Source organism: Camarhynchus parvulus, chromosome 2 (assembly GCF_901933205.1).
Source record: "Camarhynchus parvulus chromosome 2, STF_HiC, whole genome shotgun sequence".
Lineage (NCBI taxonomy): Eukaryota > Metazoa > Chordata > Aves > Passeriformes > Thraupidae > Camarhynchus > Camarhynchus parvulus.
Window position 1 is genome coordinate 17189812 of NC_044572.1, and position 14720 is coordinate 17204531.

At 38.5% G+C, this 14720-nt stretch overlaps 1 protein-coding gene across 1 annotated transcript in view; it reads right to left on the reverse strand.

Annotated features, from left to right (window-relative positions):
• Positions 1–535: 535 nt before the first annotated feature.
• GPR158 (G protein-coupled receptor 158) overlaps positions 536–14720 on the reverse strand; it is a 186663-nt gene continuing 172478 nt past the window's right edge. Inside the window, exons 8-11 of the mRNA XM_030943165.1 lie at positions 12996–13134; positions 8973–9078; positions 6903–7049; positions 536–6151 (exon numbers count right to left, since the gene is read on the reverse strand). Of these exons, the coding sequence (XP_030799025.1) occupies positions 4703–6151; positions 6903–7049; positions 8973–9078; positions 12996–13134 (1841 nt within the window). The 3' untranslated portion in view covers positions 536–4702. The remainder of the gene's footprint in view (positions 6152–6902; positions 7050–8972; positions 9079–12995; positions 13135–14720) is intronic.

Here is a 14720-nt window from a genome sequence, read left to right on the forward strand (position 1 = left end):
AATTTTTTATAGGTCTCATCCCTCTTTCTGAGTCATCTCTCTCCCAAGGTAAACAAGTTGCACTTACACAGCTGCCATTCTCTGTCTTTCATCTTTTTTGTTCCCATTCTTTGTATCTTTTCTATACCTGTTAGACAGATATAGATATTTGAGATGAGGAACTCAGGCATGTGCACACATAGTACAGAGAAGCTATAGGATTTTACAATGGCATATGGTCTATTTACTTCCCCTTGTTTTCCAACATTGTAGTTACCATTAAATTCAAAAGAATTTAGAATGGACTCTACAATTTTGACCTCAAAATTGCAACCACTGAGAAAACAGAGCTATTTCCCTAACAAAATCCTGAATATAGTACATATCTGCTCTGAGGAAAATATAAGGAAAATCCAGAAAATGATAATGGCATGATCTGATCATAGAAGCTGTAAAGTTAGTTACTTTACAAGTTTGTTGGGAAACCCATTCAATTTGGATCAATAATGACTTCAGAAAATCACAACACAAAAGCCTGTGGACAGATTTAATATAAATGTGCTTTATTGCAGAGAAGTTACATTATTTACATGCTGCAACACATTACAACATAAATCTATCAAGTATTTCATGGTGGATGCTGTTGGTTGCCAGATAACATTGTCATAAGAACCACATTATAAAGTGAAGAGACTTACAGCTTTATATACTCTACAACTTGGAGTAGCTAAAATTTTAAAAGTCAAAGGCAGTGTTTGCTCAGGCCTGCCTGTTGTCATATGCATGCAAAAGCCTAAGGAGAGCAAATATAAATGTCTTGTCTGGTTTCAGGTCTATGATGCCACCAAAGCTGATGATAGGTGTGCACTGATTTATATTTTAAAGCACATAATCTTGCATAAATTATACAAGTCTAATAAGATTGGTATAAATCTAATTACTTATAAACCATGGCTTAGAAATGAAGGAGAAATGCAGCTTGCACATGCATTTAGAAGGACAACCTAGCAAATGTTTGTGACCTTCATGTTTATTGTCTTTTCTCTTAAGAGGTCTGCTAGAGAACATCCTTATAACATCTTTACTCTAGAGTTGCACTTCTCTTGGCTAAACAATGACAATGAAATTCCAGAAAAAGACATCTAAGCAATCTAGTCAATATATGCTGGTGGAGAAAAATCTATGAAATACAAAACATTATTTATGTCTAACTTAGTATGTCTTCATTAAGCAATGCTTCTAGCAGCATCATAGTGAAATAGGATAGTTGAGTGAAGTTTGGCCCCTCTTTTTCTTAAATGTGAAATAATTTAAGTCCCAATTGAATCTGTAGCCCAAAGATCAGTTGCTTAATAAACTGGGGAAAGCTTTTTTGTTTTCTAAGGAAAGTTTTCCAATTGTGTCAGTCTTAGGGGATGTGACTACAATGAGCCTAAAGAACCACAACAGACAGTTTTTAAGAAGTGAGGGAAAGGGTCAGGACGAAAGAAATCTAAACCAAACAAGAATATACAAGCCAAGGCCTTCCCTGGTTAACCAGCCATTGCTTTTTGCTTTCTGTGCAGCTGGGCTGTTTTACACCAGCCAAGGAGTGGGCTTTGATTCTGTGTTTCTAATGAAGTTATCTTTCCAAACAGAAAGAAAGGGAAAGGAAACCAAGCAAGTACAGATATACAGCGGTGGCACAGACACAGTCATGCACGACGGGCTCGATCCTGCCAAGACTGCAAGGGGCAGTGGTGCAGTGCAGGGCATGGGCAGTGTGGCCTTGCTCAGCTCTGAGATAAAGGATGGAGGGCCAGATGAGCAAGGGCACGAGGGCTGGTACCTGCTCCTTGCAACCATCATGTCTCCAAGAGGCAGTGAGTACATACAGAGATCTCCTTCCCCGATCCCTCCGTGGATGTCGCTTCTAACCTCACAGTCGGGCTCCCGTAAATGAGCCAGGGCAGCCTGCCATAAGCTGTCCTCCTGTCCCAGTCCCAAAAACCACTGCTGAGACTGCAGAACTTCCCTTCAAGGATAGGAGAGGTGTAAGATTGTCACCATTTTAGCAGGTTTAAAATTGTGTATTTCTCCGCACACAGGGTCAGTGTGCTCCTGGAGGCCTCCCAAAAAAGCTCTGTTCCTAGGAGAGACTTCTTCCCATGGAAATTCAGGGTTATTTTCTCTCAGAAAAGCTGACCAAACCCACTGAAGCTGACAAGACAAGTTACAGACAAATCCCATGAGTGTCTGGGGCTGGGAAGGGAGAATCCGAGCACACCAGGTCTAATCTCAACTCTTTTCCACACCAAGGACAGAGCTGGATTTGGGCTGCACATAGGATCCCAGTGGCCCTGTGTGTGCAAAGTGGGTGCATGATGTCCAAAGCACCCAGACTCATATGCCTGACTCCCTTTCATGGGTGAAACAGGGATTCTGGGTCGAAGGGGCTCAGTCAGATCTCCTAGACCATAATTATGCCCTACAAAAGAGGGATGGGAGAGTCAGACAAGCCCGGGGTAGTAAAGACCTAAGTCAGCACATCCCCATGGTGGAACTGAGCACTATCCTGGATAACCAGGTTGGCTGGGGCAGTTCAGTCACTTAATGTGGAGCTAATGAGCAGAATTTATAAGTGAGGTAACATGTTTAGACAGCACCAAGACCTGAGTCAACTTGTCCCCAGCTGGCTCAGGTGTTGGCACATGTCAGGTTTTGGCTTAGCAGCGGCAGTAGGAAAATCAGATCCATCTTAATCTGTCAGTCTAGACATGCCCACAGACTCCTCTCCTTTTTAAAGGACAGAAAAATCCTCATGCCCAGGTTGTCTAAGTCCCTCTGCTCATCACATTTTATCTTAAGCCACTTTTTCTATGATGCCACAAAAATCAGTTTATACTACATAACGTGTATGTGCATGTGTGTATTAGATATGACATTTATATATATATATATATTAAACATATATAAATATCTATTTTTATATATATTATATATATTAAACAACACATTCTTTTCAATCATCCACATTTCATGTTCCACCGAATCCCATCACTTCTCTCAAATTGCACAAGTTCTTTAGGACAGAGCTGTCTTTGTTTTGGTGTACATTACGTACAGCCAATTCCTATGAACAGCACTTTACTGGTACTGCACTGAGATGGCTGGGGCTGTTTAATTACTGCTGACACTTCTCAGAAGAGTTCAACATGTCCTCAGGCCCTGATGGTGAACTGTCACTAAGACTCATAGTTGTGAATGGGCCACCTATGAATTAAGCTTATATGCACAATGAGGACTGCAGCTATTGCTGAAAAGTAGCACTGTATCAAACACCAACTTTCACTGTAAATGTACATATAAATTTAAAAAAAGTCAAAGCATTTTGGACAGTTGGAGAGAGATGCCATCATTTCCGTTCCCAGCATCGCTTACATTTGCATATGCGGGGGAAGAGTAATATTTTGGAGTTCTCACTCCAAGAGCCAATTTTTTGAGGTTTGCCAACAGGGGTAAACAGTACAGTGTTGTTCCATAAATAAAATATCTCCCAGAGCTGTCTGGTGTTAGTAAAACATGTGATCATTTCTGGAGTATATTCATTGTCATTCTTGCTTATTTAACAGGATGTACAGGTTGAGTATGAAATACTGAACGAGATCATCACCATCAATGTTTAAAGTAAGATTTCTCGTCTCTTAGATGATATTTTCCAATTAATCACAAAAAACCCAGATAAGTTGTCCTTAGCTGCAGTTTATGCAGCTAAGACAACTGAATTTCCACTATTAACAAAGTCTATTAGCATTAAGAGGGAAGTGCATAACTTACTGCATATAAAACCCCTGAATAATACAGTATCAAACTATAAATATAAATAACAGAGACTAAACAAAAAAAAAGACTATATAAATTACAGGAAAGAAAAACAAATAATCTCCAAAGCCCAAAAGAATTTCCCAATATGAATTATGGCTTCCACAGCCAGTGAAAGATTACTGTAATTCTATATATAAACAAAAAGGTCTACAGAAGGTATTTTAACTTGCAATTAGAAGACAGTATCTGCAGATTGCATAAATATGTTGTTGTGTCACATAATATCAAAGTTATTTGCAAAAATTATACAATCTGGAATGCTTTAATATGAGACACAACAATGTACTTAAACACACAATAATAAGAAAATGAAAGCAATCATTTTATAAAATATTCTTGGGATGCATTGAATTAGCAGTGCTATTTAGATTAAATATGAAAAGTGAAAAGTCGTCACTTTAATAAGCTGCTCGTTGGTACCCCTTTTTGCCATCAGGACATTTTCTGTGTCCCACTTCTGCTGGATCTTTAAAGTCCCAAGGGCAAGTTACAGCCAGTTACGGCATCCAGAAATAATTTGGTTAAGATCTACACTGTGCGTTTGTTATCATCTTATAATTTTTTCTTTTAAAAGAAAATTGATTTCACAAAGGCAGGTTTCTTTCATTGACACAGTAAAATCCTTGGAGCAGGGACCATATTCTGGGCACTGCTAATCACATTGTTGGCACTCAACATATAAATAATAACAATAATAATGATAATTTACTTTGCTTAACTCCTACATATTTGTAGTGCTGATTCCCTTGATTTAAGTGATGCTCCTTAGGAATTTTCAGATCCTTTTGGCCTAAGTCCCCTCTGTCTTTCTTGTTGTCTGTCTTCTCAATGTTGCTACTCTCCTCAGTCCAAAAGCCTCTTATTTTCGAGGTGCTGCTGTTTTATTTGCACTTATAGCAGAGGTGTTCAATAAAGCTACACTTCTTTCTGCTTTTGGTAAATCTGCTGTATCATACTCCCAAGGGCAGACTTCAGCTCGAGATGCTAAAGGTTGCTGTACGTAACTACTTGGCTTATGGGAGTTAGATGAAAGCACATTTCCCTCAGAAGAGGTAATTTTTTTCTGTTCAGCCAATTTATTGAGGTTTTCCTTTTCTGCTGTTTTCTGGGGCAGCTCCTCCCGCTCTCCAGGATGGGTATTAGGTGTATACCTATTAACATTCTCACACTTCAGCCCAGGATACACCTGGGACTTGGAATTTGACTGATTTTTCTCATTTTCAAAGATCTGCTGCTCTTGTGTCTCCTGAGTGGCTTCCACCTTCTCTGAGCTCTTTTGATTTGACTGTTGGTGCCCCTCAGGTGTCTTCAGCTTATGATGAGTCTTCCCCTTTGGCTGGGAAGGGTGGTTTTTCTCTGGCTCTGAGGAAGCAATAGACACATGTTTTTGAGCTTTAGAGTCAAAAGGCACAGGACCAGGAACTTGGTCATATATCTCCCAAGGACAAACTTCTCCTATGTCGAAATTTTCCTTGCGTAGAGACTTACCTGGCCCTGTGTCTGGATTTGCAGGTGTCTGACTAACCTTTTGCTGTTTAATAATTCCAGATTTATGTGTTTTCTTTGTTTCCTCAGACTGGGTAGAGTTTTTCCGGTGGGAATCCTTATGTTCTTTATCGGAGGCTGAGTGCTTTTTGGTGGCCTCCTTACCCTTCTGCTGAGATTTATGAGATTTAGTGCTTTCTTCTAGACTTTGTGTTTTACCCGTTAGTCCCAGAGTCTTTTCCTTGGCACTAGCAATAACACTGAGGGATTTTTGTAACACAGATGTTCTTGGGTGCAGAGGCTTCTTATCGGCACTTAAATTATGCGCACTTGCTGATTTGCACACCAAAGGGACTGATTCAGTAGAGACAGCTTCAACCTTTTCAGGAGCATTTTTGGTTAATTTGTTACCATTCAAGGAGTCCAGAAGTGTTTTCTCAGAAGCTATAACTTCTGCACTTTCTGTAGTTAAGCCATTTGATTCTTCTGTTTGATCCCTAACATGATCGTAAGTACTGTGGGACTTTTTTAAGGAAAAGACTCTGTTTTTCAAAGTATCTTCTTTTGGCTTTGAAGAACTTGTGGAATCTGGTGGGTTTTTCTTCAGTGTGGCCAAGTTCTTCACAGCACTGTGCTCCATCAGGTCCTTCTCGTCCCTGGAGCATTGCCTGGTGACTGTCTCAGGGATTTCTGTGATACGTCGCATTATCGAGCGCCCCAGGCCCTTTTTAGAGCACCTTTTTTTCTGGAGATGTGGATTATTAGCAATCATCTTTTTCCTTTTATAGATTTCAAGCTGAGCATATAGTTTCTTCAACTCATCCTGCAAAGCAAAGTGAATGGCAAAACTAGTATTTACAAAGTGACTACAGTCAAACCAAGCAGACTGACGAATGCAAGACCTATTGATCTAAAAAGGGCATTAAACTAATTTGTCTTTTCTAATTCTTGAATATGCCATTTCTCCATCAACTTGAATCCCATTTTTTTCCACTTAAAAAAAAGTTCAACTCTCATGCACAAACATGTTACTTTCCACGGCATGCACACTTCATACTCATTTATGCTGTTTCAAATTTCACAATGCTGTAATGTGTGCTTTCCTGCTGAACTCTATAGCTGCTTTTTGTTCTGAGAACATAAGGCCTTTAACCATGCAAAGTAAGAATAAAGTCATTTTCTCCATTAATCAAGTTTTAAAATTTTTATCTTTATAGTTACATATGCTTATGGACGTGTTACATACAAATGACTAATTAAACTGAAACCAAAAGCTGTCTGCACTTCAAAATAATTCAAAGAATCTATGTAAACTGAGTAACAGCTCTTGCTGAGGATGATTCCTCCTTCTTAGCCATCACTATGACTTTTACTACAACGAGTGATGCAGCATCTCTTCACACCAGTAAATACTACATGAGAGTTTACATGACCTGATACCACAATCATAAAAGATCTAAGCTGGCATTTTCCAGCTGATATCTGCAAAGAGAAACAAATGCATGCAAGTTGGAGTTTTCTTCTAGGAGAAAGTGTTTTTGAAAAAGAATGCTATTTAAATGAATTCTATGTACCCGAATATCTTCAGGATCCAAACTGTGTTCGCTCCATGCTGAGTTGATACTGCTGTTCAGATAGGATCCAGACCGACCCATATCAAGCTCATCTTCATAAGCTTCCGTAGCTATGTCATCTCTTGGGTTATTGCTTGAATGTGAAAACTGCAATAAGTATTCACAAAAAAGAAATGTAGCCATGAGTGCAAAAGTTTACTTCAACATCAGTGTAAAAGCTTACAACAGTTTTTATGATACAATGACCCTTGTACAGATTTGATGTGATTCTCAAACTCAAAACGTTACATAAGCTTCATTGGCTTAAGTAGTGTCTCATAGAGTCTTACTCAGTATTGTATGGAAGGAACTTTTATTAATGATGGCTCAACATGATAAATCTTAGAAATTTGCATAATGAAAAAAAAATCCCTACTTATTTTGATACTTGTTTGAACCTCTTTAAATGACATTTCAGTTATGCTAGCATGAAAATAGACTTTCAGACATTATTTCCAATAAGGCTGCTAAAACAGTAAGACAGTATTTTATTCAATACACATCTTAATAATCGTACAGAAAGCAATTCTCCTATTTTAGATTCTAACCCTGAAATGGAAGACATAAGGTGGGAAAAAAAACCCAACAACACAAAAAGGAAAAAAAAAGAAAGAAACTAATGAAAAACTAGTCAACTTTTTTCTTCTATGTTTCACCAGGTCCTTGAATCAGGAGTTGGAGTGAGGTTGTCATTATTGTTTTGTTCATATTGATTCACTCATCTGAATTTACTATTGTCCACATAGTGATCTGTCTTCAGGACTTTATGAATAGAACTAAACCTTGTGAATCTTAATTCTCTGAATTCTTTGGTGTGTTGGAAGAAAAGTCTGTGCAGTGAAACACAAATAATAAGCTAAAAATGAAAATGCTGATCAGTAGTTATGAGTCAGCTTCAGAAAGGTCAACAAATTTTCTAGGCTACTTTAAAAGGACACTTCTGAAGATGTGTAATATCTCTGAAGATATGTAATAAAGTACATTAATATAAAATAGAAAATATAAGATTATTGCTAAAGACCAGAAAAGTAATTTAAAATAAAACAAGGCTATGCAGTATTAAGTCTGCATCAATGGGTCCCTTGTTATGACTGTTCAATGTACATATATTTGGCAGTCATCAGCATACCCTGTTCTGACACACAGGAAAAAGGCAGGAATAGCAGCTTCATTAACCTGAAAATTCTATCCACCTGAACTGCTTAATGCTTTTTCTTCATATGTAGCTTTCACCTTTACTGCTATTTTGACTCTTGAGCTTTTGATTAATATGATTAGTCATTTTGAAACCCATTAGAAAGTCATTCCTTTTGCTGGGGTACTGTCCTCAGGAGGAAGTTCCACTCCATTCCTGGGGACTGTTGCTAGGGATAGGAGAAGCCAGATCTCCTGCCCCTGGTGAGATGACACTGGAGCTTCCAGGAGCTTCCAGGGCTGCAGCTCAGGGGATTTCTCTGCCCTTCCGTGATCCTGCCATCACCATCTCCCTGTGCCCCCACACACCTCTCCTGGCTCCCAGCACCGCTCCTGGCTCCCTGCCATGGCCATGGCCCCTCCCAGTGTGCAGCATCTGTGTGTCCCAGGCTCTGACTTGCAAAGGGTTCTCCTTTTTCAGCCTGTAACTGCCAGGTTTAAATCCCTACCTCCCCATCTCATGGCTAGTCCAGACTCCTGATCCCAGTGGTTCTATGCCCTTGCCTAAATTTTGTCTGTTCTCAGCTAACTAGCAGCAGCATGGTCATAAAAATACCTAAAAAAAAAAGCACAATTAGGCAGGATTATTTCCTTCTTCTATTAATCATATCAACATTTTAAGCACTTTAAACTCCTAGAATTTTGAAAGCAGAAAGAAAGTTAGTTTGAAAATGCATACTTTTTAAAAATAAAAACAATACAGCTTTCAAGGTAAAATAGCCAAATTTTACATCCTCTTTTTCTATCAGTTGCTGCTAGATTTACACAGAAATGCTTCTGCATGACATTTATCTTCCTCAGACTTGGCAAAAGAAAAGAGACGGCAGACTCAAATACCTTAGGGATCAGAAGTAGCCCAACAGTGACTGTCACAGTCAAATGTGTGTGTGCAAAGAACAGCATCAGCATCCAATCAGACTGAAGTCTTGAAGAAAGAATGAATCTGAAAATAGAATTCAGGGTTGCAGTTCACTGCATTTCTCCAGTGCATTAGATTTAATATCTTTAGTATTCCTTAGGTTTCTTTCCACTGAATGGCCAAACACAACTGGTTTCGTTCTGTACTGCCTTCATACAGACTAAAAATTACATCTACACACTTTCCCTATATGCTAAAATTTCAAAACAACTCTGAAAAAAAACCCCCAACAAACCAAAATATAAAAAGAAACAACAGACTTTAAATTATACTGCTTATTCCATATATCTCACTCTATTGAGCTGTCTTTTTGTTTTGTGTATAATGTCACAGTTTCTTTGGACTGAGTTATGGCAGCTTACATACATTAAGGAGCTGAAGGGATGGTTTTAGGTTAAGCACATGTACTATGATGAATTGCAGTGCACTTTATAAACACAGGATGTCCACAGATCACAGCTATTGAGTACAGCTGATAAGCCATCCAAGGGAGAACTGAACTGAAATGCATTTTAGCAGGGAGCAGAGAAATGATCTTTATAGCAGGACCGCCCAGCTCACTGCTGTGGGATCCAAGAGCCTATGAATGCTTGGAAATGAGTGGCTGAACTTGTCAAACAAAAGAGTTCCTTGCTGAGCTTTCTAAAGGAGTGGTAGAAGAAGCAGTGCAGTTAAAGCTGAGGCATGCTTGGCTTGTCTGCCTTAGTGAGCTCCCAAAGCCAGGAGCAGTGAGCAGTGCAACGGATGAGCGCATGTACTGCTGGCTTGCAATTTCCAGGTTAACAAAAATCATTCAGATAGAAATGACATTTGCAACTTCTCCAAGTTCACAGATGCACATATTGAAGAAGCTTTTGTTAACAGAAATAGTCTGGCATGAAACACTGGCTTACATGCTGTAATAATACAGTCATAATTACTTGTTTAATATTTTGTAAATGCAGTGTTTTATGAACACAACAAAATATCCCAATTAACTAATTCCTAGAGAGTTCCTGTTGCTTTGGGGTGTGAGAGAACATGAGGAGGCTTAGGCCTGAGATTTAGCAAACTGAACACAACTGCACTGATGAAGATGACATGAGAAACTGATGGATGTAACAAATAAAGAACAAAAGGTGAACAAAAGTTACAGATGGTGCTGTAAGGGATAGCAAGATTTCACAGGTGGTTAATAGGGAGTCATTTGAAAGATGGGCAAACTTCACAGGTAACTGAAGGACCTTTGAGGGAGCAGAACTTGCAAGGTCAGTGGCACTGATGTAACCGTATCAGCAACCGCAGGTAAGATGGTGATTACCTAGATAATGGCATCACAAATGCCAAATTTGAGGACAGATGCAGGAAAACTGTGACCAGTAGGAAAAAAATAATGAGGGTTGGTTGTTTACCTGGAAGACAAGGACTGAGACAGATAGAGGATAAGGTAGGTGAGGGAAAAACAAGCATGGAAAGAAGGGGGGGATAAAATGGTTAGTGACATGTAAGCAAGTTGTCACTGAGCTCTGTACCTGATGTATCTCCCATCTTCTCATTAAATCCTTGTTATGTGTGATACCACTCTCTGCATGGTGCATGTGTGCACATGCAATTGATGAACAAGCCTCAGGCAGCACGTGGGTGGCCCCTGGGAAGACCCAAAGTGTCAGCCCAGGCCCAGCTGCAGAGGAGGAACAGGACCAGGCCAGCCAGGTGCTGTGTGATTGCCCCAAGGTGGATCTGCTCAACCTGCAATGGAGCCAGCAGCAGCCAGATCCATCAGAGAGATGGGAGAAAGCACCCACATCCTGACGGCCACTGCTTTTGCTTAACCTTTAACAGATCCAATCCTCAGATTCTGTGAAGGTTTTTTTGCTTGCTTTATGCTGGAGACCTTGACTGATTAAGGTATCTATGCCATACCATGCCTCTGAATGCAAAATCACATTTGTAGAAGCCATTCAGCCCTAGTAAAGATAGAATTTCTATTTGAATGAGATTTTTTCCATATAAATTTTGTGTTGCTCAGTAATATAAGAGCAATGCATGAATTTAATACTATGATGATCTGAAGATAATCCAGAATCCTCTGTTTCTGAAATGGGAATACTTTCAAACAAAAACAAGATGCAAACAGTTCAAGGTTTTATTTAGTGCTCACATCAATCTTCCATGAGCTTTGGGAGTTTTCAGACTGGATGGCTGCCTTGTAGGTGTCCTTCAAGGCTCCAGTACTTTCAACTTCATGACAATTCAGGTATGTCATATAAATCTAAGTTTTACATTTCCACCCTTTCAGTTGCATCCAGAACTTGGCAGGGAAGATAGAAGCAAAAGAAGAAAAAAGGGAAATGGATTAAGATTTGGGCATGCAGAAATGGACATAATCTCAGGAGGGATCGTGTGCATTTTTTTCAGTCTTATCTATACACACTACACAATATTTCTTCAACAAACCAGCATATATCAAACAAATGGGAAAGAATCAATACAAAATGTATATTTAAAAAAAAGAAAGAAAAGAAGAAAAGAAGGAAGAATAGGAACAGCAGACCTTAGGCTGCAGGCAAAGGATTGTCAATAAGACAAACTGAAAGACTTAATACCTTTGTGTCTCCTTCATAAGGAATGTATTAAAATGCCACATTTTCCCCTTTTCCCCTTCCTTTCATCCAAGGTTACTTGCCTCCTCTTTTATTGTTAAAAGAAACTTGCAGCCTACAAAAATACCCCTGAACTATATCTTCTAACATGGCTCAACACACAGTTTAGGAATGTGCATTATTGGAGGAAATACTGACTGAGAAACTGTCATATTGGTAATAATAAACTCAAAAGTATTGTAAGTGAATTTTACATCTATCAGGAATGAAAAGGAAAATGATGCCATCAAATAAAGATTTTAAACAATAACTTTGCAGATGTTTAAGGAGTATAAATTTTGAGTGTATGTGGGTGTTGAAGTACAGGGTTAGGAGAAGGGGAAGGAAAAAAATGGCATGCCTGAAAAATGCAGTGAACTGTATAACAATGATAAGAGAAAAGAGCACTAGAAAGGAACAGAGAGGAAGGATTTGCTTTGCTGATGTTTACTCAGAAAAAACCATGAAAGCAAAATCAAGAAGACAACGAGAAATGTTAGTGCCAAGACAGACCAAGGAACAGAGAAGAGTATTTGAAGACTGTCAATGAAGTAATGTAAAAAAAAAAAACAGTAGATAAAATCTGTTAGGAGGCAAAATAAGGTGTGAGAATAAGAAGAAAGTCTGAAGAGTTTTTACAGGATGAGATGAAACTCATGTTATCTTCCTCTTTTGCATTTTCTAGGACCAATTCATTTTTACAGGGTACTCTGTAGGAAAGCCAGATTTAGTTAATTTTCATGTAGCTCTAGCAAAGACCCTTATTTATTTACTACCCAAATAATTTACAAGTATGAAATGCAGAGCTCATTATAGACTTCAGAAGAAACATGGGCTTTATATTACTGATACAGCATTATATGTGTAAATTTTTTAATGTCAGCATATAAGACACTATGCTTCATGCCCAAACCAGTACAATAATGTTAACACATAGCAGCAGCTCACCAATCTGTTGCACATCAGCAAAGTTCATACAAACCAACATTCTTACCTGCTGTTTTTCTAGGGATACAAAACAGTGAGTGGTATGTAGATGACTGAAGACAGACAGTGGTATTGCTATACCTAATTTATCATACATACTGAACTTTGATCTAAGAAAATATCACCTAACTATACTGAAAAAAACCCTAATTATAAAATTTCATATTCTTGGATCCCATAGGAACCGTTTTAAGTTTAGTAAGCACTTAATTTGCAGAAACAAATATTTATAAGATCTTCCATTGTGCATCCTATCCCATTCACCCACTCTAAGTTGTACCATAGGAAACCTGAAAGATAAATGGTTAATTACTAGATCTACAGATCACTTGCCTAATTGTATGGAATATAGCAGAGATAATGAGCTCATTGTGAACTGCAACAGCCATATAACGTGGCTCATGAAATGCTGATGGGACTGTCCGCACTGCATAGCAGAGATAAACACCCCACAAGAGGAATAAAAATTCAGCTGTGAGAAGAACAAAAAGAAATAATTTGCAATTAGTTTTATAGGTGGAAGGAAATTTGAAGCACTACAGTATCTTCTGTATGTGTGAGTATCTATGCAAAGACAATACACATGTATATAAGTACACACATAGGCAGTCAAACTCTTTTGGATATTGTCACTGTACATGATATATTTGGTTTTAATTTCATACATCTTTTTCCACATCAGGAACCCTTGCATTCATGGTATTTCAGTTTACCAATTGACAAACTTAGAGACAATGTCCAAAAATGTCTTGCTTGCTTTTATGATCAGTACTACAGAAGTCTGACATCACTTCAAATAACAAGTATTTTTAATTGTAGCTCTGGTTCCTTTTACAGAGGCAGATATAGTGCTGCTACCGGACTATATGCTTTTTAAGACAACACTTTCATTTCAAAGGTTTATAACTTAGATAAAACAAGATATTTTGTGTTTAAAAAACTCCTCTGTTCAAGACAGTTAATTCTGCTGGTACCCATAATATGACAAGTCACTTCTGAGGGTCTAATGCACTTAAAGCAATGATGTGTTTCTTTTTGGCGAAAAATGAGTAAAGGAAGAAAGGAGAAAAAGTACGGTGTCTGGATCAGCCTAAACAATTCAGATAGAGACAGCTCATCTGCACCCAGCTGTACACTGACTTCAGCTTCCAGTGGACAGCCTGATGTGACATCATTTTGACCTTGATACAAATGAGGTGCTTTCCTAACCACCTCAAAAAAACTCTCAGAAAAAAACCCTACAGCTCTGTCATGCAGTTATGGATAGAGCTGGTGCCAGTCCCTCTTGCCTTGCAGTCTGGGTTGACAGTGGCTGGAAGTGTTTGAGTGTCACCCAGTAATGAGCAGTTCACGTTAGACCCCTGCAATGCCAGCACTGCTCCAGACCAGCTTCAGAAACTGTGATCCCATTGTTACTCATACACTTCTTTTGCCTTGTTGAATTTTTGCAATAGAAACTACACTTAAATTCAGTATAATAGAAAATCAATTCTTTTTCAGACTTCTTTTTGCCAGTAGTTTTTCTATACTGTAACTAAACCTGGTGATCAGTGACATCACCCTGTGCAACTGGTCAGCAAATAATTACTGGTCTGGTTTCAGTGATGACACAAATGCTTGTGAACCCACCATTAACAGCAGACTAAAATATAATGTCAGTGCTGGATATCTCATTAGAACACACCCTCCAGTTCCTCCACTTTTAGTAGTCCACGACTGCTGTAACTTATCTATAATATATTGTTATACCATTTTGAAACTTCAAATATTGCTATTAATTCCAGCTAAAATCAATAAGAGACAAATCTGGATAAAATTAATTCACTCACACAGATATCTCTGTGCTATGAAAAGAGCTCAGTTTGAACTCTGAACAACACTTTGCACATTTCTTAATGAAAAATACATGTCCTATCTCCAAGATCCTATTTTTACTAGAACACATCCTTCATAGACCCAGCAGTCTTACCAGTTACATAAACTCAAACATCTGAAGGGGCATAATCCATCCATACTGCTGGTTTTCTGATCTTCCTCACCAAATCCTAACAGTAAAAA